Source organism: Vulpes vulpes, chromosome 7, assembly GCF_048418805.1.
Source record: "Vulpes vulpes isolate BD-2025 chromosome 7, VulVul3, whole genome shotgun sequence".
In the NCBI taxonomy this organism is placed as follows: Eukaryota; Metazoa; Chordata; class Mammalia; order Carnivora; family Canidae; genus Vulpes; species Vulpes vulpes.
Window position 1 is genome coordinate 25,203,129 of NC_132786.1, and position 21,357 is coordinate 25,224,485.

The window sequence follows — 21,357 nt, forward strand, 5'->3', positions numbered from 1 at the left end:
CTTCCCATCTGTCCTGAGCCCTTGGAGCACCCCACACATACACAGCCCTGTCTGTGCCCCTGTGTCAACACCACAGCCTACTCAGCCCTAGAGCCTTGCAGTGAGTCTGGCAGCCTTGCTTCTGTGTGTTTTTGTCAAGTAGGCTCTGTGCCCCACATGGGCTTAAACTTACCACCCCAAGACTAAGGATCTCATGCTTTGCTTGAGCAGCCAGGCTCCGCGCCGCCCCCCCCCCCCCCCCGCCCCATTTTAGTTGCCTAAAGAAAATGTTTTCAGAATAAATGAATGAATGAGTTTTGGAGTGATCTGTCTTTTGAGAACCTTACCATGTGGTAATGAGAAGAGGTGGAGGATTAACATTGGACCCCATGGCAAGGCAATATAAACTGAGGCTGAAGATAAAATTCAGGTTTATTAAAAAAAAATATTTTGTAGGGATGCCTGGGTGCCTCAGAAGTTGAGAACCTGCCTTCAGCTGACCCCGGGTCAGCTGAAGATCAAGTCTGGGGTCCTGGAATCGAGTCCAGCTTCGGGCTCTCCACAGGGAGCCTGCTTCTCCCTCTGCCTGTGTCTTTGCCTCTCTCTGTGTCTCTTAAGAATAAGTAAAATATTTTTAAAAATTATTTTGTATTGAGCAAGTAAGAAATATCACATTGTTCAAATTCAGTGGGAACCACTGTTACCAGTTTCCTGGTTATCCTTCCAGAAATAGTCTCTGCCTCATAAGAAAACACAAGATTTGTCATTTAATCATCATATTCAGAACTGGGAAAATAATCTAAAGAGAAGGAGGCCACTGGTCAGATCATCAGCTTGGTGCTGACGCCAGTAGCATTTATTTCACAGGCATCCCGGGCACACCGGCCCAGGGGGAACCCGCAGATGAGTCTTGAGTCTGGATTCCAAGAAAGAGGGTGGGGTGGTGATTCACCAGGAGGCCACAGAAACTTCCCTTCCTCTTCATGCTTTTACGCTGTAGCATCTCTAATGTTGAACCAGGGAAACGTGGCTATGGATGTGTTTGAACCCTGGAAGGAAAAGCAGTAGCAACTGGGACCTCGCGGCGCTCACTTGTCCTCTCTGCTCCACACCTGCCTGCATGGACATGAGCTCTGGGGAAGCCCTGAGGGTGCAGAGGTGAAGTGTCCCCTGCTGAAGCCTCCTGGGTACATGGGGGGAGGAAAGCACGAACCCCCACCTCGCACCCAAAATTTCACTCCTAACTGACCAGAGATTGGCTATAAATGTCTTCCCTCTTCCTTCTCCTTTTAAACCTTGTGGGTGGATGGCCACCCCCTTCAGCCAGTCCTCAGCCTGGCTGCACCCCTTCTGGGGTGGGTTGGGGGCCTGAGCCCCCGTTGCCCTCACAGGCCCAGCAAGGCTCAGCTGCCTGGGCGTCCCTGGCGGCCGAGAGCGGCCCCCCCCAGAGTGCCCTGGGTCCCGCAGGCTCATTGATTAGAGCCCCTGATGGTGGGTGAGGGCCTGGCATGGGTCACTGTGCACCCACAGGGCAGGACCCACACTGTTCTCCACACTCCAGCATACAGGAGGCACTCACTGAATGCATCGGAAGATGAGCATCCACTGGGCTTGGCAGGGACCCTGGTGAGTGGCCCTCCCTGCACCACCCCAGGAAGGCACGCACCCCGGTGAAGCCACAGCAGCGTCATCACACCTGTGGCCACTGATCCCTTACTGTCATGCATCCATGTCTTGTTTACGGAAAAGTCACATTTGCCTTTCATAACCTTCTGGGTACATAAATTCCAAGTGTACTGATTATATGTGGCTCCTAGACTAGTCTTGTTTTATCCAAATAAATGCTGACTTGTTAACTCACTTCGTGTCATATATTCTGTCCTATACTCTTTTGGAAAATTTCCTATCCATTTACAAGCTAGAAAATGGACTATCATCCTACTGGCTGTTACTGCATAATTAAATGCAAAGGATGGTCTAAATATTTGTGATAATAGGACAGTTTAGTAAAAGAATAACTGATGTAACGGGCTGTCAGGGCATTTCACTTTACGAAGAATGATCTAGTTATTTAAAGATTTATGGATTCATTATTTGAGAGAGCGAGCGAGCAAGCGTGCTCACGGTGGTGGGGGTGTTCCTGCCTCTCCCTCTCCCCGCTGGTGCTCTCTCACTATCCCGGTGTCTCTCTCTCAAATAAAATAAAATAAAATAATAAATATAATACAAAGAAAACTGGACACAGTATGACAACTCTGTAAGAACACTCCTTGACTTTGTTGTTTCTGGTTTAACAACTTTCTTGGGCAAATTATCTAAAAGCTGGCTCTGAAGTCTGCCCAGCTGGCTGTTTGGAGCTAAGGATTGGAGGGATTTCCTTGACTAAGGACAGAACACCCATGGTGACTCTTTGGGCCCTGGGCTTCTCTGGGCCCCACCCAGCTCGGCAGGTGCACCCCGCCCTCCTCCACGTGCAACTCATTTTCCAGACTTCCCTTGTTTTGGCTGGCCTCATGTTTCTTGACTGATATCCCTGCCCCATGCAACCACCATGTTGCATAAATGCCACTGAGGGTTTTTGATAGTTTTCCCAGGAGCCACACAGGTCATGGAGGGCAGTTCCCTGAAGAGGAGGGCGCCTGGGGGTCACCACTAGCAGAGTCCCAAGGCTGCTGCATGACTTTTCCCATTATATTTTTTTCCGTTTGAATTTTTTAAATAATCTCCACAGCCAATGTGGGGCTCAAACTCACAACCCCCAGCTCAGGACCCACTGAGCCAGCCAGGCGCCCACCATTATATTGTCTAGTAGCTGGTAATAGTATATGAGGCAGAGATTTGTATGTTTGCATGACTGGCTCCTTATTAAACACTTGTTTTAATAAGTTTTCAGATTATTTTCTTGGATTTTACAGGTAGACAATCTCGTATTTTGAAAACAACTTCTCCCATTTATCATCTTTTTTTTTGTCTCATAGCGTATCGCCCAGGATTTCCAGAACACAAACTAAAGGCAGACTTCTCCGCTCCTTTCCCACCTTTGTGCTCAATTGTTTCAGATAATTACACTGTTGGCTTTTTGTTGCAATAGTACCTATTCTTCATGTTCATCATACCTTTCTCTTTAGGCTTTACTAAGAACTGTCAATAGGTGTCTTTCTTTAAATGGAAACTTAGGACAAATCTGCCAAACTTGAGACGTAATTCATCCAGCAGCTATTTACCATGGGCTGAGAGCAGTTTAAGAGCTGGAAAAGGATGTACCACCACCCAACCTCTGCCCCTGGGGCTCACAGGCAGCTGGGGTGGTTATATTAAGCATGCATATGAGGTGCTGAGAGGCTAATGGGGGGTGCTGTGAGGGGTGGCCCAGGAAACGCACCCTGGGCTGAGAACCCAAAGGCAACAGGAGTTGGCCAGGCCCACGTGCGAATGCGCTGGGGGCACAGAGGTGGGAAGGAGCGCAAGGTGGACGTGTGCAGCAATGGGAGGAAGCGTTATGGCGAGCGGCGGCGTGGAAGGAAATACAGGTGAGAGCTTCCCATGGCCTGATATGCTCTTGGTTTTTATTCTGGCAACAGAGACGTGTTTTCAAAGATCCCTCCGGCTGCTGCACGGAGCTGACAGGCAGGAGAAAGGAGCCGAGAGGGTGCACTCTAGCAGAACGCAGGGACCCAGTATCTGAACATGGGAACAGCAGAGGTCTCCATCTCAGGCTCCCAGGCAGACCTGACAGGTGGACAGGACACCGTGTGGAAGGCACACGAGGCCCGGCGGCATACACTGCAGATACACAAAACCACAGCATGTCAGTGCTACAAGCAGAATGTAGAGTGAATCCCAAAAATGGGACAGGAACAAAGCATGTGTCCGTCCACACTTACAAGGTGGAGGTGGTATGTGAGCTTCATTGGCAACCAACAGCACAGAGGGGAGGCCTATGTGTTGGCGTGGTCGCAGGCACCAGTGGGCCGGCCGAGGGCTTCCAGATGGGAATGTGAGGGCTAATGTCAACCATCCCACCTTCTTTTGAAAAGGAAAGAATTCACAATTAGCACGTATGAATAACATACTGCATCTACTTTTCAAATTATTAGATCCCACACCAAAAGCTTCATTTCAAAACACAAAGGAAAAACAAATCCCAAGTGAGCTAACACAAAAGTTTATTGAATAAATACATGCATTGTCATGTAAAATTAGTTGATCAAAAAGGACATTTTCTAATAATAATAAAAAACCCTCTGCCGTTCTCCACTTGCAGCGGGTGATAACCCGAGTATAAACACACACACACACACACACACACACACACAGGTCTGCACTGAGCTGCGGTCCTTGAAGAGCTGACCTCCCAATGAAGTATGTCTGCAGAATGAGTTCTCCAAGTACACAATTAAGTTGCAGTGAATACAGCTGTGATCTGAGATTTGGAAACACCACCAGCACTTCCATACTTTAAGGCACAGGATAAACCACCCACGTGTACACATTCACAGAATTAAAATCCATTTAATTTTCCTCCCATTGGTTTGGCTCAATATAAATAAGTCAATGTTCCCTTTTCCTGGATGAAGCAATGATTAAGAACCAGTGATGAACATTCTGAGAACTCACCCTGCAGCACTGGGTGTGGCCTCAACAGTGGGTTCTCACCCATCCCCAAAGAGCATTAAGAGCTCCCCACTGAATGCTCATCTTGCCACGAAAGTCAGAATCACATCTGGAAACGTTTTATGTCTTTAGAATCATCCCTTTCCATTCTCTCTCTCCTTCTAAACAGAATGAAGCCTGCTGCCAAAGGCCTCAGGACCTGCAGACAGGTCTGTTCCCAGACTCCCTGTCCCTGCGTCACAAGGCAGGGGTCATGCTAACTAGCTTTATATCTTCCGTTGTATTTATTTTGCCTAGCTGCTTAAATTAAGCATTCCATAATGTAAATATGTACCAAATAGGTGAGCATATGATTGCAAAACCCAAATGTTTAGGATGTTGCTAAAAATTATTGGTATGATGAATTTCAGTGAGTGGTTCTCTTTTTAATTATGCCAGAAGCCTTTCAACAGACCAAATTAAGAAAACAAATCTTCAATAAATCTAATACCATGAGCAGGCAACTAGATATAGTAAGGAGTTACCTGCCTTTATCATGCTACTAAAATACCTGTTAAATTTTTTGTGTGCATATATGTTCATGTGTGCATCAATATTAATAAACTTCCTCCTGTACATTAACATTGGAAATGGTTTATAGTGAGGCTTCATTAAATAGGAAACAATGAGATTATACTAGTCTTTATGATTACATGAAATGTGTTGTGAACTATAGACTCCATTATAAATAAACCCCTGGCTCCAAGGGTAAATCAAAACAAACCTAAAAATCTGCTGGAAGGCAGAAGTGTGCAGAAGTAACAATCAGCGTCCACCACAGGCACTTTGGTATGTTTGGTCATATGAGCAGTCCATGAGTCCATGAGACGATTTATGGTAAGATCTCCAATTTCAGTCACAAAGCTCTATCCCCCCGATATAGTCAGATATGATTCTAGAATGTTCTTATGGCTAAGGAAGTCATTTGCATCATACAGCTTAAAATATTTAAAACTCTTTCTGCATCCGTTTCTCATAGACGTGCACAGCTTACAACACTGCTGCAGAAACTCATCCCCCAAGAAGTTTGGGACTCGAGTATATAAAACATGCTACAGTGATCCAAAAAAGGAAAAAAAATTACAAAATAAAAACGATATAACAATATCCCAATACTGAGGTCAGTCATGGCATAAATGAGGAGACCCAGGAAAAGGTTATTTACAAGTCAATAGCCGCCATGCTGGAACGCTCTGGCCCTCTGTGCAGGGGCCAGAAGCTGAGCGCCGTGCAGGGGGTCCAATGTACGATGTCACACTGATGGAAAATCAATGAGCTGTTGGTGTTTAAACCACCTCCTACCTGCTTCCTCAGATCTAGCCCACAAACTTTATGGTGATCCCGTGAGCCTGTCTTCACAGGCTGGGACAACACTGAAAATCAACAAGCTCATGACCGACTATTACAGGCAGCCTAACTGCTAACACGGAAAATCTGTATTATATTTTAGGAAGTATAATTATGTATTTGTGTACTATTTAGGAATAAGTTATATCAAGCAATTAAAAATAAACTTAAGACATTTCATTTTACATAAAGAATTTCAAATTAGTGCACCATGATTTATGAACCATGACAATGCTCTTAGTATTTTGTATTACTCAGTTACACACTTTTCCTTATAAGCACTTCAACTAACTCTCAATAATACATCTTTACATTCATAAAACTGGTAATATTTTGAATACTTTTATCATTCATGACGGGCAGAAGTATACTAATATTTAATCTTTCAGCTTTTCTTTTTAAAAAGAAACACCATAAAATTGGTCACTGAGAACTTTATCCTGCAAAGACAAAATGATTATCTGTCATAAGAATTTAATACATTTTAGAAGAAAAAAATATATTTCCTTAATCCATTTTCTTCAGAATTCAAACCAGCATGTAGAGATTATAAAAAATAGTCTATTTACATGGCATAATGTACCTCAGTGTGTACAAAACAAGGCAACAGTAAAGCATGTACATACACCTGCTTCCTAGTAGACATGACTGACAGACACACAGCTCTATGAGACACAGTAATGAGCTGCTACTCCTTTACATACTATAGTAACTGGTGAAATACTACAGAAAATTAAACATACAAAATCTAACGGTAATATTGGCCAAATATGCCTAAAATGTCAACATGGCTTATAAAACTATTAAGATTTATGTAACTAAATACACTGAAATTATAAACGCAGTCCTGATACACGTGTGGGAGGGTGGAGGGCACAGCGCAGCAGACTCCTCACATCAGCACAGACTATGTCACCACGTGGGGTCTCGTGCCATCTTCCGTGAGGTCGTACCTAGGGGCGCACAGGGGATGAGGACAGAAGTGAGGTCAGCTGGGGAGAGTGCTGTGCAGCAAACACACCAGGCTTGTCTGTGCGGGGAACTCACCACTGGGTCCAACCCTTGGCTAGTTCTTCGGATGCCAGACCCACCAGGACCTATGGGGCAAACGACATCTTCTGCAGTGGGTGGAGCAGCCCCACTCACCCTCCGCCAGCCTCCCGGCCTTTCCTCCTGCCGCAGTGGAACCCCTCCTCCGTGTGTGAGACCCTGGGTCACTGGGTCCAAGGGCTGCACCCCGTATCCAGCAGGCTCCAAATGCAGATAAGAACCAGTGCAGATAGTTTACTGGGATACTGGCTCACATGCCACTCATGGCAGCACAGCTGGTATGAACAGTCGGTAACTGCTATCGATAGCTGAAAACTCCTCTTTCCTAACCTGACCTCTGGGTACATTTAATATTAAAGAATATGCAATCTTGTGTAAGAATTACGTGTGAATTTACACAAAAACTAGAATAAATTCAGAGAAATAAAGCCACTAATTTGTTAGATGAATATATGCTATCAATATGTAAAAACATTGAAAACAAAATAATCTTGAAAATGTACTCAGATTTAAGACAACAGTCTTTTATTGTCTATTATTTTATAAATAAGCATTAATCACACAGGGAGCTCACTCCTTTCCACTTATTTAAGTATGGTCTAAAAAAATGCATTTTTGTTAAGTGTTTACTATTTATAAAAAAATAGGAATTAACCAAGGATAGTTTTCAAACTTACCTTGCCAAGAAGCCCTTTATCTTTGGACAGGAAGCCGCCGCTGTTCTTTACTGCTACATCCAACGTTCTCCTCTGTACTTCTGGTAATGAAACACTGAAATCAAAGCTGACATGGAAAAAAGAGGACCTTCCTTAAATTTCCCCTTAACTTTGTTGTATTTTACTATGACTAAAAATGACATTTCTGCTTATGAGACAGTTCTGAATCTTATGCTGGTTTTTATTATACAATTGAGTTTTGTTCAATGTTTGGATTTGGCATTTCATAAAGACTCAAAAACAAATTTTTCCCATCATTTTCCAAATGTGAGGCTCTAAGTAGGGGAAAGGCCCTCATGTGTGGGGAGGGGTGTTCTTGGAACATCCACACCTGAGCCTCCATCATGGATGGAGGCTGTGCCTGTGGATGTTACAGGGCACGGCAGGAAGTGCAGATGAGTTCTCTCATCCAGGCCTAACAACCAAAGAACAGTGATTACAAAGCCTGGGTGAGTGAACTGAAGGAAGGTATTATGTGACAGAGCTTCACAGAAGGGAACAGATGTCCAGTGCACTTTCTAATGGCTGAAGTCAGAGGCTGCAAACCAAAATGCTTGCAGGGAACCACGTCCTCAAAGCTGGCTGGTGTCTGGCCATTGTGAGGTGGGGTCTCTAGTAAACCAGGGGACAAAGAGCCCCCAGCCCCACAGGGACATGGCTGGAAGGTGGCCGGCTTGTCCACGGATTTAGAGTAGCTAGGAACCTGGCAGGTCAGGTTTCTGAAACCTTAAATGCTGGGGCTTCATGAGAACACAGTCAAGACACACTCATACCAGGATCTGGTGCACATGTCAGCTTTTTTTTTTTTTTTAATATTTTATTTATTTATTCATGAGAGATACACAGAGAGAGGTAGAGACATAGGAGGAGGGAGAAGCAGAATTCATGCAGGGAGCCTGATGCAGGACTCGATTCCAGGACCCGGGGGTCACAAGTCGAACACAGACCCTCAACCATGGAGCCACCCAGGTGCCCCACACCTGTCAGTCTCTGTCGGTTAAACAGAGCTGTTGGCATGAAAATATGATAAAGGACCAGTCCTTTTACAGATAAATGTAAACAGAAGTGACAGATATTGACACCATTTGACTTTATTATTTCCCAAAATGCTGGTGGACTTTTAGCTATGGAGACTCTAATTGTAAGGCACCCAGTTTGCACAGACTGAGGCTTATTTAAATGTGGCTCCTGAGGCTCCCAAGCCCCCAAGGCCCTCTCTGGAGATGAGCACATCAGAGTGACAGCAGAAGCAGATAGGACCTTCATTAAGACATAAAGAGATCTGCAAAAATGTTAAATAATGCCATTTATTTTTACTATTTTTTTTATTGTTTTGGAAACTAGCTGTTTTTCAGAAGAATATTTTAAGATGTTATAGGTTAATTATTGTTATTTATAATAAAACTTAAAATTGAGCCCTGGGTGTTGTATATAAGTGATGAACCACCTAATTCTACTCTTGAAACCAATACTGCACTGTATGTCAATGAACTAGAAATCAAATAAAAATCTGAAGAAAAAAATTAATATATACTTATTTTTAAATTCTTAGCTTAGCCATGGTGCTAGTGTGACTTTTTATTGATACTTCCCGACAGAGCACTGGTTTGAATGCATCAGGGGTTCAGAGGCACTGATCCAGCCTTCCTGCCCCCCTCCCCTCACCAGTGAACACCATACCTCTGGTCAAACACAGGGTTCAGTGTTTTCTTTGACACGTGTGTTTTTCTCCTTCCTGATCTCCTCTTGTCTGGTAACAAATACATGCGGACATATGGGTCAGAGCCATCTTCAGAGAAGGCAATGAGATTTCTTATGACACAAACCAGAGAACACTAAATATTAGAATCTAGGAAAATAGTAATTAGTGTCACATTCAAATTAACTATTCTGAATTCCTATTTATCTAAAATGCTGAGCAGCACAAAGGAGCAAAGTGCGCTCCTGTCTTCATACTCTGCTCGCTTGTTGGCGGAGGTGACTTCTGCCTCCATTTCTTGAGCCCAGTATTTATTTGGAGGACATTCTGACACTTAGCTCTGCTGGCATCAGAGCAGAATGTGCTGCTTCCCTTTCCACGGTACTTACCCTGGCTGCCATCTCTCCTGAGGGAGAATGGTGGGCCTCACAGCTAAGGGAAGCACCCGCTGGGACACCCCAGCAAGGACACCCACATTCCACGGGTATGGCTGCTTGGGCTGCTCAGCCCACAAACCCTCCATTCACCCGAACCCCTCACCTCCTTTGTGCAGCTCATGCTGCTCTTGTCCTAGGACAACTGGTCTGAGCCAAACACAGTCTAGTATTTAATGATCAGCAACTACTTCAAATTATTCACCTACTGATCACCTTGGAAATCCAGTCAGGGGACTATTTGGTGAAATTATCTCATAGCAAGAATGCATAAGGTGCCAATAAACAGGTATGAAACTAAATTCTACATTTATATATGTATTTCTAAATGTCACTCACTTTAACTCCTGGGCTTCTAAGAGCCTTTTAGAAGATGCAAATATTTATGTCATACCTTAACATCATACCTTCTACTGGGATGGACAAGTCTCCTAAAAGGGAACTATTTATTTGGCTTCATATCATCATCACTAATCCAATACAAATTATTTTTTAAGATTTTATTTATTTATTCATGAGAGACACAGAGAGAAAGAGAGGCAGAGACACAGGCAGAGAGAGAAGCAGGCTCCATGCAGGAGGCCCAGTGTGGGACTTGATCCTGGGACTCCAGGATCACACCCTGGGCCGAAGGCAGTCACTAAACGGCTAAGCCACCCAGGCATCCCAATCAAATACAAATTAAAGCAACACTGTCATGTCCTTACACTTACTAGATCAGTACACTGAACAATGAACTGTTCCTGACTGGGGGTGGGAAAGGCACGCCTGTACACTCTGTGCCAACGTCAACTGGTTTGCTCCAGAAACAGTCTACAGAGACTACTGGCAATACCAACATGATCCTATAAAGTTTTCTGGATCCTTTGAATTGATATAAACTTATTCCTGAAAAGTTAATCCTAAAGAGACAGTTAAAGAAGAGAAACATATGTTCATTACTTTGTTACACATAATAGGACAATTTAAACATCCAGGATGGCAGCTCAAGAATGTATTTCAAAGCAACCAAAATGGCTATGAATATAAAATACTTATGAAACAAATATCAAGAACACAACACTGAATACTACGGTTATGGTATAATCTCATGACTTTGTTCTTTAAAGATAAAATAAATTCACCTAGTTGGTGAGGCTACAACTAAGTGTTTTGCAACCTGTTTAGTGCCCAAGCTCACCTGCAGGAGTGCACGACCACCACCAGCTTGTTTCTCTGTGAGCTGTGCCGGATGGTCAGCTGGATCTGCCCCAGGGGCGACTGCCCCAGGGTCATCCCACTGGGGAAGCAAAGCAGAGAATTACAGCTCTCCTCAGGACTGAGGGGTGTGTGTCTCTGGCACAAAAAGGAACCAAATTACCCATGGACTTGAAAATAATTTAAACTTTGAACTTGGAATCAACCAGCTGAGCTCACGTTTCAAACAAGGTTTCAACATAACTGAGTTATTCAGCATTGACAGCATTTTCAGTTAAGGCCCATGGTAAAAATGAGACTCAGAGGTCCCCTAGTAATTCCTTGGTCTCCGCAAAGCAACGTCTGGCCTATCTGTACCCAAACCTACATATGTCTTCTCAGAGCCCCACACACATTGCTTGCTCTGATTTTTATGGGCAGCCTCCTGGATGAAGCACCACCTCTTGGCTTTCTCTCTCAGGGGTGAGGCACAGACTCTCAAGATGTAACACCCCCCAGGATTATCCCAGCTGCTCCCCAAATTTGGCTCCTGAGAAAAAGTTCTTTTTTTTTTTTTTTTCAAGATTTATTCATTGGAGAGAGAGAAAGAGAGAGCGCCTTCGTGTGTGAGAGAGACCACAAGCAGGGGGAGGGACAGAGGCAGAGGGAGAAGCAGGCTCCATGCTGAGCAAGGAGCCCTCCACCCCGATGTGGGGCTTGATCCCAGGACCCTGAGATCATGACCTGAGGCAAAGGCAGGTGCTTCACTGACCAAGCCACCCAGGTGCCCCAGAAAAAGTACTTTCTTATTTAAAATTCTATTTCCTTTTAAAGCAAGAGAGGAAGGACTGGCTTTTTTTTTACCCCCCCCCCCAAAATAGTGAACCCAAGAAAGTCTGAAGGAGAAAATTGTGCTGAGTATGGATCACAGACCTGCATACTCCCTCTAGACTCAGGAGCACAACCTTTATCTCTGCCTCCATTTCTGATTCCTCAACACACCTCTGAGAATAAAAACAGAAATAGTAGCTTCCAAGTGCACATTTATTCCTTCTGCTGAAAGCTAAAGGCTAAGGTCTGAAGCCTGTGACAACTGTCAGCTATTTTCCTCCTCCTCTGAAGACTCTGGAGCCTAAATATGCATCCAGAGACTAGATAACATAGGGCTAGTGGCGCCATGCTGAGCAAACAGGACTCTTTCTGGGAGCACAGATACAATCGCAGTGCTAACAGCAAACATCAGCTCAGGGTCCTGCCTTCCTGGTATGAGGACAGGAATGCTGTGGCTTCGGACCCTTTCCTATTCATGGAACCTGCCATCCCACTGCTTCCTGATCCTTAAATGAGTCAAATATTAGGTCCTAGAAAATGGCAGGTTTATTTTAAAAGTCAAAGACTCTGAGTAAAAGGCCAAGGCCACTGTAGGTTCTTTTAACTTAAGACGATGTTCCATCCTTGCAGCATGAGAGACATGTACTCTGACTTGACAAGAACAAAGAGGGTGTCTACTTACTTCTCCAGCTGCCGCAGCCTCTGCCGAAGCTCCTGGGTGGCAATGGGCAGTGATATGTCAGAGGCAATGCTTGGGGTGGGCTCCTTGACGGAGATGTGGCTTGGGGAGCAGGTGGCACCAGCCTGGAGGCTGGAGGAGCTCCTGCCCAGGTCCCGGGGCCCCTGGGGGCTGGCCTCCACAGGCTGGGCTCTGTCTTCCACACCAGGCTTATCACTGCTCCCAATGACTGGTGTGCATGGGGCCGTGCTGCTGTCACCAGAACCTGGTGATGCAGACATATGAGATCTGACAGACACTTTCCTCCCTTCTTTAGAAACAGAAGGTCGTTTTACTTGAGCTGAGTGTTGGTGGTTGGGAGACCTTTCTTGCTTTTCGAGGTGGAGTACCTAGAGGTGGAAATGAACATGAAATTAAAATCAGCGACACTAGGACAGCCTGATACCTGTCAGTACGTTCAACAACTCTTATTACTGAAGCAATGCCGTATTACAGTTTAGAAAAGGAAATCTAATCAAAGGATCACACTTTCGTCATGAAATGTCATTTCTGTGTTTCTCCTCAGCCTCTTCCATTTGCACGCATTTTCGCACAGTTGTGAAGCGATGTCCCTGCTGGGTAAACCTGAGCTGAGTGCCCCCAAGAGAGGATGAGAGGCAAGGACATCTTCCCCAGTGGCCTCCATACACACCAGCCTCAATGCAGGAGCAGGCCTCATGCTCATAGGCTCGTGTGAGCATGCGGACCCTTTGCTTTAGCTGGCTTTCCTATGTCAAGTGTGCAATACTCACACTCACTGAGCAGAGCCTATATTCCACAAACCCTGCACTCTGGCATTACTGTGACAGTGTCACCTTTTCCCAGTTTTATAAAATGAAGCTGTGGCAAACAGCTTTATGTTCATGGCCTGTCTGCATTTCTTCTTACGGAAAGTCAGATTTGCAGAGAAAGGGTTCTTGATTCAAAGGGCTCTATGATTTAAGTCCTGGAGACACTGCAGGCCTTTCTGGAGAAACTGTGCTGATCCCCAGGGTTGGGGCCAAGTGGAAAGAGACCACGTACACTGCATTCTCCACAGACTAAGTTTGCTTTAATTTTTTTAAAAGTGGATTCTTCTTTTTAATTTGCATTTTAAAAATCTGTGAGTTTTAGCATTTTTATTTGAGTATTTCCTTAGGCACACAAGAATCACTGTCTATCTTGGACAAAAAAAAAATTTTGTTTGTAGTTTCTACCACCCTGTAGAGTTTTAGTAAATTTTCTCTCCTGAATGACCTTTAAAATTTTAACCTGGTCTGCTTAAGCAATCTGGAAATACCAACTTGGGTGGATGTCCCCTGGGCACTGAGATGCTGCCAGCAGTGGTTTCCCTGCTTCCCAGACAAGTGCGTGATCACCATCCACGAGTGTTCCATGCCTGTTACCACACTCGGGAGCAGTGTTCACGAGCCCATCCACTCCTGGACATGATGCAGAAGACGACAGTACCCTGAGGGCAATCTTCATCTTTAGAGTGCTGTTGGGGCCTGAATTACTGAGTTGGAATCGCTGATTCATGGTCATGTCATCACTGGTAAGCAGCTGACTGAGAGGGATCTTCAGATGCCCCAGAGAACACTGATGCTGTTCATCTTTGACCTGCAGGACACACGACACAACACACTTAGCTCTGAAGGTAAAGACAGAAAATGCATAAATATCTAAAATCCAATCTTTAAAAAACACTTCCACCATTTCTAAGTAGGTTCTCATAAACGACGGACACCATGGCCACCCCTCAGAATCCTGTGACAAGTGAGGTTACAATGTGCCCAAGCCCAAGTGCCTGCTACCTCCTGATCACACAGTTACAATGAGCATGAGACAATACTGTGTTTAAGGAATCCACTAGAAGCGTGAGTTAAGAGACAGTAGTCTATTCAAATCTGAAGATTAGGGAGAAATGTCTTAAAGTCTGTGAAAAGGATGACAAATATACATTCATAGTGATGTGTCTACCAAGTTTCTACTGGTGATACTTGCTTTTGGAGAAAAACATTTCTAAGTACCTTTTAAGCATTCTCTATTCAAAATCTACCTGCTTGTTTCGAAAATTCACAGTATCCACTTAAATCCATGGTAATGTGCAACCTCGGTGGTTCAGCGGTTTAGCACCGTCTTCGGCCCAGGGTGGGATCCTGGAGACCGGGGATCAAGTCCCATGTCAGGCTCCCTGAATGAAGCTGCTTCTCCCTCTGTGTCTCTGCCTCTCTCTCTCTGTCTCTCATGAATAAATAAAATCTTTTAAAAAAATAAATAAATGCATGGTAATTTCTGTCTCCTGAATAATCTTTCAGCATTATTTCTGTAACAGGTACTATTCCTGTTAGGTTGTTTTTTTCCCCACAGTTTTCCTTGTTTCTTTAAGTAGGCTCCACGCCTATGACCATCATGACCAAGTGGAGCTTATCCCCATATAGGTTTGGAAGGTTTAACATTTGAGAATGAACAACATATTTCACCCTATTTACAAACATAAAACGAAAAACCATATGATCATCTCAATAGCTGTAGAAAAGCCTTTAAGAAAATTCAACATCCATTCATTAAAAAAACACTCAGCAAACTAGTTAGTAGCTGGAGTGGAAGGAAACTTCCTAAGAGACTTCATGGTGAAACTCTGAGGCTCTCCCCTTAAGATCAGGAAGGAGGTGGAGGGGACTATTCACTCCAGAGGTGGGAGGGCCACAGCAGGGTGACAGGCAAGAAAAGGAAATGAAAGGCACCCAAATTAGAAATACAGAAGCAGAAAGGACACTATTAGCAGAAAACATGACTGCCAGATTGAAGACAACCCTAAAGTATCCATAATAAGTTATGTGAACAACTCAGAACAATAATATATCAATATACAAAAAGTCAGTTGCATTTCAAATACTAGAAACAAGCAATCAAAAGTTGAAATTTGAAAAAAGAATTTACATGTCAAAAAGTATGAAATACTTAGGGATAAATCTGACAAAGACATGTCCATTACAGTGATGGGTCCCCTAAACTGTACTTTTTAGATCTGTGCAGCAACTTTTATGTTGGTTATATTTCAATGAAACTATTTAAAAATGCAAATAAAATACCTCGACTTGGAGGTTCTGGCGCTTGGGATTGTGAATGAAGAAGGTGAAGTTTTCTTCCCACACGGGTTCATTGGTTTTGTATCGAATCTGAAAGAAATAACCAAGTATCAGCTCTGTGATATTTTCTGCAGAAAAGGGCTACTGAAACTGTGTTTATTCATTTACTGTGTTTGGAAGCTTAGGATAACTTTAATTAAATTTCAAGACATTTATTTACTCAACATGTATTATTACATATTAGTTGTGAAAAGTGTTCAAAGGTGGGTACAGTCCAAAGTTTTCAGAGTGGGTCAGGGGAATGAAGTGTTATGAAATCCCAACTGTGTGCCCATCCCAGTGACAACCTCAATTGCTCTGTCTGGCCGCTGTCCTACCTCTTCCCCAGGGACTACAAAATGCTGGTAAGTCAGGAAGCTTCCTAAATTGTGAACATTTAAAAGTGAACAATGGGGGCATTCCTGGGTGGCTCAGCGGTTTGGCGCCTGCCTTTAGCCCAGGGCGTGATCCTGGAGTCCCAGGATCAAGTCCCACATCAGGGTCCCTGCATGGAGCCTGCTTCTCCCTCTGCCTTGTCTCTGCCTCTCTCTCTCTGATGAATAAATGAATAAAATCTTAAAAAAAAAAGTGAATAGCCTGTAGCTTTAAATAATTCACAAAATGTTTTCTCTTATATTAGGAAAGTGGAAGGCATTACAGCAACAGCAATGCCCTCTCAATTCTTAAGCAGAATTGTGTTTGTTGAATTTTAAGGACTGCTGATTATCTCTCCAACAAAATAAAAGAGCATTCCAAGGAAACTCAGAAATTTATCCTATGTCATTCATTCACAAAATTAAGCAAAAAACATGTATTTTTAATGCTATTTTTAAAAATGAACAATGTGTTTGTTGACCAATAAAGAAGTATGGTTAACTATGAGATGACTGATTTGAGAAAACAAGAGAAAATATGGAAATCAATGATCTCATGCCCACACCATCAGCCAGCTGACAACAGTTCTCATCTGAGACCGGCAACAGTGACATCCCAGAAAACTAGTGGGCAGCTTTACCTTGCTCTCCTGGGCCTTGTGTCCAACTGACATCTGCACAAGAGGATTTGGATTGCTGTTTATTTTCTTCCCTGACTATCCAAAAAAAAACAAAAACAAAAACAAAAAAGAGAAAATAAGTAAGCATACATCTTGAAATGGGGCTTACTAAAAATGAGATTATTGGCTCATATTAATAATCACTTCTATTTATTTCTGATACTTCAGTTACAAGGAATATCTGGGAATAATTTAATTGGAAAAGAGTTGCTGAGTATATCCCGAAGCATAATTGTATCTACCATGAAATAAATTTAAAAAATTCCTGTTTGTATGCATTTTTTAAATGTTAAAGTCCTTCATTTTTAAAGCAAATTATTTTGGAAAAATAGAATCTGCCAAAAAATCTTTAATGCTAATTCCAGTTCTCAAAACTTATCTTACTGGGATAAGAGGATGATTAATTGCAGCGAATGGAAACAGAAAAGCATGAGGAAGGGCAAAGGTAGAGTACAATTCAGAACAGTTCCCTGGTTGGAATAATAAAAATACTACAAAGTATCAGAGACCTCTTCATGTTTTTAACTGAGTACCTTCTGTGCAAACATGTAGCTATCAGGTATTAAATCTTGCTTACCAGCTCCTAAGTTAATTCTGACTGGAAGAATAAACATCAATCTAGAATTGCATTAAATTAAGCAGATATAAATATGAGAAATATCCCAGAATGAGAAAAAATGGTAAGAAGCATACTTTAGCAAACAGGTGACAGAACACGGTAAAACACAACATATATGGGACATGAGGTTTATTTATAACTTAGCCCCACAAGATGTAGTTAAATATCTGTGTTAGTGGGAATTAATTAGGTCATAAAAATGTTTTTTAAACAATTTCAGAGTCGATCCTCAACACTGCAGCAATTATAAAAATAGGCATCGAATTAATATTATCACCAAAATAAAATATTATTAGCCCAAACATACTGTGACAATTTATTTTCTGGTTCATCTTTTTGATGTGAATAAATTCTGCAAAATGAAATAAATATTGTTAAAAAAAATATCCAAAGCTATAGACTACTGGTAGAGAATACTAACTTTTCTCCTAAATCCTTCCTTTAATACTGGAACCCTGGAGTTCCAGCAGAGCACAAGTGCTCTGTAATTGAAAATTCTATTTCTGAACTCCCCGTGCAGCTGGATGTGGCCAGATAACAGTCCGGCTTTCAATGAGGGGCGACCGCCCTCCACAGTGCCACTTTGGGCTAGAGGTATAGGACGGCAGAGCCCTGGGTCACGATTCTGTTATAGGGAAATAAAATTGTCTTACTTAAGCTATTGCACCTTCTGATAAATCAGCTGCTTTGATATAGAAACTACTTCACGGTTAATGTAAGTTACTTCATCTCTGAAAAAGCAGGCATTCATTCCTGAGTTACTATACCTTATCAATTCTGAGACACACATCTTTTTTTTTTTTTTTTTTTTTTTTACTTTCTAACCTCTCTTGAAAACAGAATGCAACTTACAATTGGTAACTTTATGTATTTATTTTTGAGCAGGTCCCAATTGTGAGACAGCTGTTCTTACTTTAACTGATTTGTTTTACTTCTATTTTCCTTTTGTTGTGTGTGATGTAACAAAAATCTGTATTTATCCTAAACCTAAAAATTCTTCTAATAAACATAAACACTATCAAACCTTAACTGGACCTTTTTTCTCTTTTTTTAGTAGTACATAAAATAATGGTGTATTTTTTAATGCATGATGTTTTAGATTCCATGAAATAAGGTTAAATCACTAAGTCTCCTACCGTGATTCAATATTTAAAATGTATGAGCATGAGTCAGAGATACAAGTATAATGAAAACATGAATTTTTATTTTGTTAGTTTTTAAATTTTAAGTAGGCTCCACGCCCAAAGGAGGTTTGAACTCACGGCCCCAAGATTGAGAATCACATGCTTTACTGACTGAGCCAGTCAGGTACCTCGAAAATATGAGTTTTTAAGTTAGACTGTCTTGAATTATATTTCAGCTGTTTGCAATTGATTGAGACATACATATTTCAACTACTTGAACTTTGGTTTTCATGTCTAAAAAATGTACACAATACAGTTTCCAAAGCCTTGTTAGGTTTAAATGAAATGATGTCCTAACAATAGCTACACTAAGCTCTCTTACATGCATAATCTTACTCAATACTCCAAAAAAGATCGTATCATTACCAGTCTCTAATTAACAGACGATTGAACATTTTGCCATAGGTCACATTGGTAAGTGTTCACACCGAGACATGACCTAGAGCCTTCGTTCCAACCATAATGTCTCGCTGGCCGATGACCCTCCAATATCACAGAAATGGTGAAGAGAGACTGTCAATCTAATTCCTTCCAGTGTACTGGGGGCAGTTACTTCAACTGCTGTGCCAACTAGTACTGAAAAGGAGTAATTCACTGCTAGGCCACACCTCATCTCAGGGTAGGTAAGGGCTTAATAAATATTATATTGGAAAGTAGACACTGTTTGTCTTCCTCTCTTTTAAAACTGAACTATTCTTCTAGATGAAGCTGATTAAAAGCCATTCCTGATTCCTTTGGATAGAATTTTCTTAAGACAATTACATTTAATCCATCCCCTCCCCAATATTTAAGCCTTAAACATTCAAAGAAATCAGAGAGAAATAAAACACTGTAAGTCATAGAAAACAATTTAGCCAGAAAATACATGTTCATGTTGTTTTAGGGAGTGGAGCTTAGTTTTCAATATACCTCATTTAACGAAATGTAAAGCTTCTCAAAAGATCTGTCACCCAAACCCAGCAGCACCAAAAGCCATGAGGCAACCAACTCAGAGACAGCCCTAACTCAGCATATTGGAAGAGGTGATTTCTAAATGGATAGTCACACTGCACAAGGAAGGAATATCTTGAAATCATAATCTAGAAATTGGTTAAGTTTTTAAACAGATCTTCTATTTCACCATTTTCACAAATTTAAATCCAAATAAAATGCAGATGATTTAAAACCACCTTAGATACTGCTGCCTAAGGCCAATAAGACAGAAGTCTAGTTTACCATATTGGTACTTTATAAAATTTATTTTCACAGTTGACAAATTCTAACTAACAACTCTTGGGTAACAAAAAAGCATCTAATTAGATAACTACTACATTAGTAGGGAGGCAATTTGTCAATAGACCCATGAGAGTTAAAAAGCATCATCTCTTTCAATATGTTTCAATTAACTTTTCAAAGGGAAGCTTTAGTTTACCTTTAAAGCTTTCTGAACTGCAGACTTCTTCAAGACATCAGGGTTAAATTCTAATGGGTTACTCTTTCAAGTCAGAAGAAAATGAATATACCAAGGGTTAATAAAACATGCAATGAGTTTTGTAAGGTTAATGACATGAAAATTTATGAGAACAAAAAAAATCTTTAAATGAAAACCACCAACAAGAATGACACAAAAAAACCAATAAAACTGATTGTTAGCACATAAAATCCTTCTTTATGACTAAGATTTTATCTGAGAATAAACCTTTAATCTATAAATATCAAAACACATTTCCTCTATGATTACTACAATCCTTTAGGATCACTGTTCTTTTTACTCCCAGCCCTCTCTTCTTTGGGATTTGAAAAATCCAGGAGTTACACTTTAAGAAAGGGTTCTATTTACTATCCTTTACTTGAATAAAACCCTAAAATATCAACCATAAACACACTACAGGTTTTATCTGAACTACAAATGAATGGGCTGTCAATGCCCAAATTGCTCGCAAGTCAGATCATATCCTACCCTAGCAGATGCAACTTTACTTCCTTCTTTGTGCAAACCCACAGCAGGTGTGGGCCTTCTCCACTTCACTCCCATTCTCTCCTAAGCATCAAATGCAGAGGCATCTTCTGATCATATCACTTCGAAAGTTTGTCCTGGCTTTAAAGTTCTATTATGGGTTTTTTGTTCTACTTTTATCGACTTTTTAAATTAATTGATTTCTTGGCTTCAAGAGGGTGACTAAGTTGTTCTGTAAGCTCCTTTATGGACTTCATATGACAAACTGCTTTTTTATTATGTTTTCATTAAACAGATTTCATAATGAAGAAAGATGGACAACTGGCTTCCCTGTCTCCTGTGGCCAGGTGGGCCAGGTGAGAAGATAAAAAAAATTTGGCCATAAGGAATTAATGTGACATAAAGGCCAGAACACTGAGGTGGCCTGTGGAGCTTTAAAAATGGGACCCATCAGATCCCCGGGAGTCGGGGTAGGTGAGGCTGGGAACCACTGCCCTGAGGTGTGAGGACTGACCATCTTCAGGTGTCATAAAAACCTTTTCTGAATTTCACTTTGGATGGATGTGATCTAGGCTAAGTGTATATATTATTCTAACATGCATCAGTGAAAGCAAAATGAGGAGAGAGGCCGTGGTGTGGGTCAGGGTGCTAGCGGAGCACTGTGAGATCGTGTAAAGCTGTATAGGCTTCAGGGACAGGCAGGCCAGATCACACCACTGCACTAGGAGCCCACGGTGAGCCCTGGGTGTCACTGCATATTCTGCCATTGGGCTATTCACTGTAACAGCTACCTGCACTTTTAAAAGATTTTTAAGTAATTTCTACCCCCCAGTGGGACTTGAACTCACAAT

General features: G+C 42.0%; 1 protein-coding gene across 9 annotated transcripts in view; it reads right to left on the reverse strand.

The window, feature by feature from the left end:
- Positions 1-3,523: 3,523 nt before the first annotated feature.
- ESYT2 (extended synaptotagmin 2) overlaps positions 3,524-21,357 on the reverse strand; it is an 81,829-nt gene continuing 63,995 nt past the window's right edge. For 2 of the 9 annotated variants that reach the window (XM_072763290.1, XM_025993922.2), the window contains 10 exons: positions 19,982-20,044; positions 16,729-16,803; positions 15,678-15,764; positions 14,053-14,202; positions 12,568-12,953; positions 11,059-11,157; positions 9,426-9,557; positions 7,707-7,812; positions 7,027-7,076; positions 4,129-6,932 (listed from right to left, as the gene is read on the reverse strand). In XM_072763290.1, coding sequence (XP_072619391.1) covers positions 6,887-6,932; positions 7,027-7,076; positions 7,707-7,812; positions 9,426-9,557; positions 11,059-11,157; positions 12,568-12,953; positions 14,053-14,202; positions 15,678-15,764; positions 16,729-16,803; positions 19,982-20,044 — 1,194 coding nt within the window. In that variant the 3' untranslated portion in view covers positions 4,129-6,886. Of the gene's footprint in view, positions 3,763-3,863; positions 4,006-4,128; positions 6,933-7,026; positions 7,077-7,706; positions 7,813-9,425; positions 9,558-11,058; positions 11,158-12,567; positions 12,954-14,052; positions 14,203-15,677; positions 15,765-16,728; positions 16,804-19,981; positions 20,045-21,357 lie in introns of those variants that run through there. The other 7 variants (XM_072763289.1, XM_072763288.1, XR_012002540.1 and 4 more) reach the window with 6 other exon arrangements.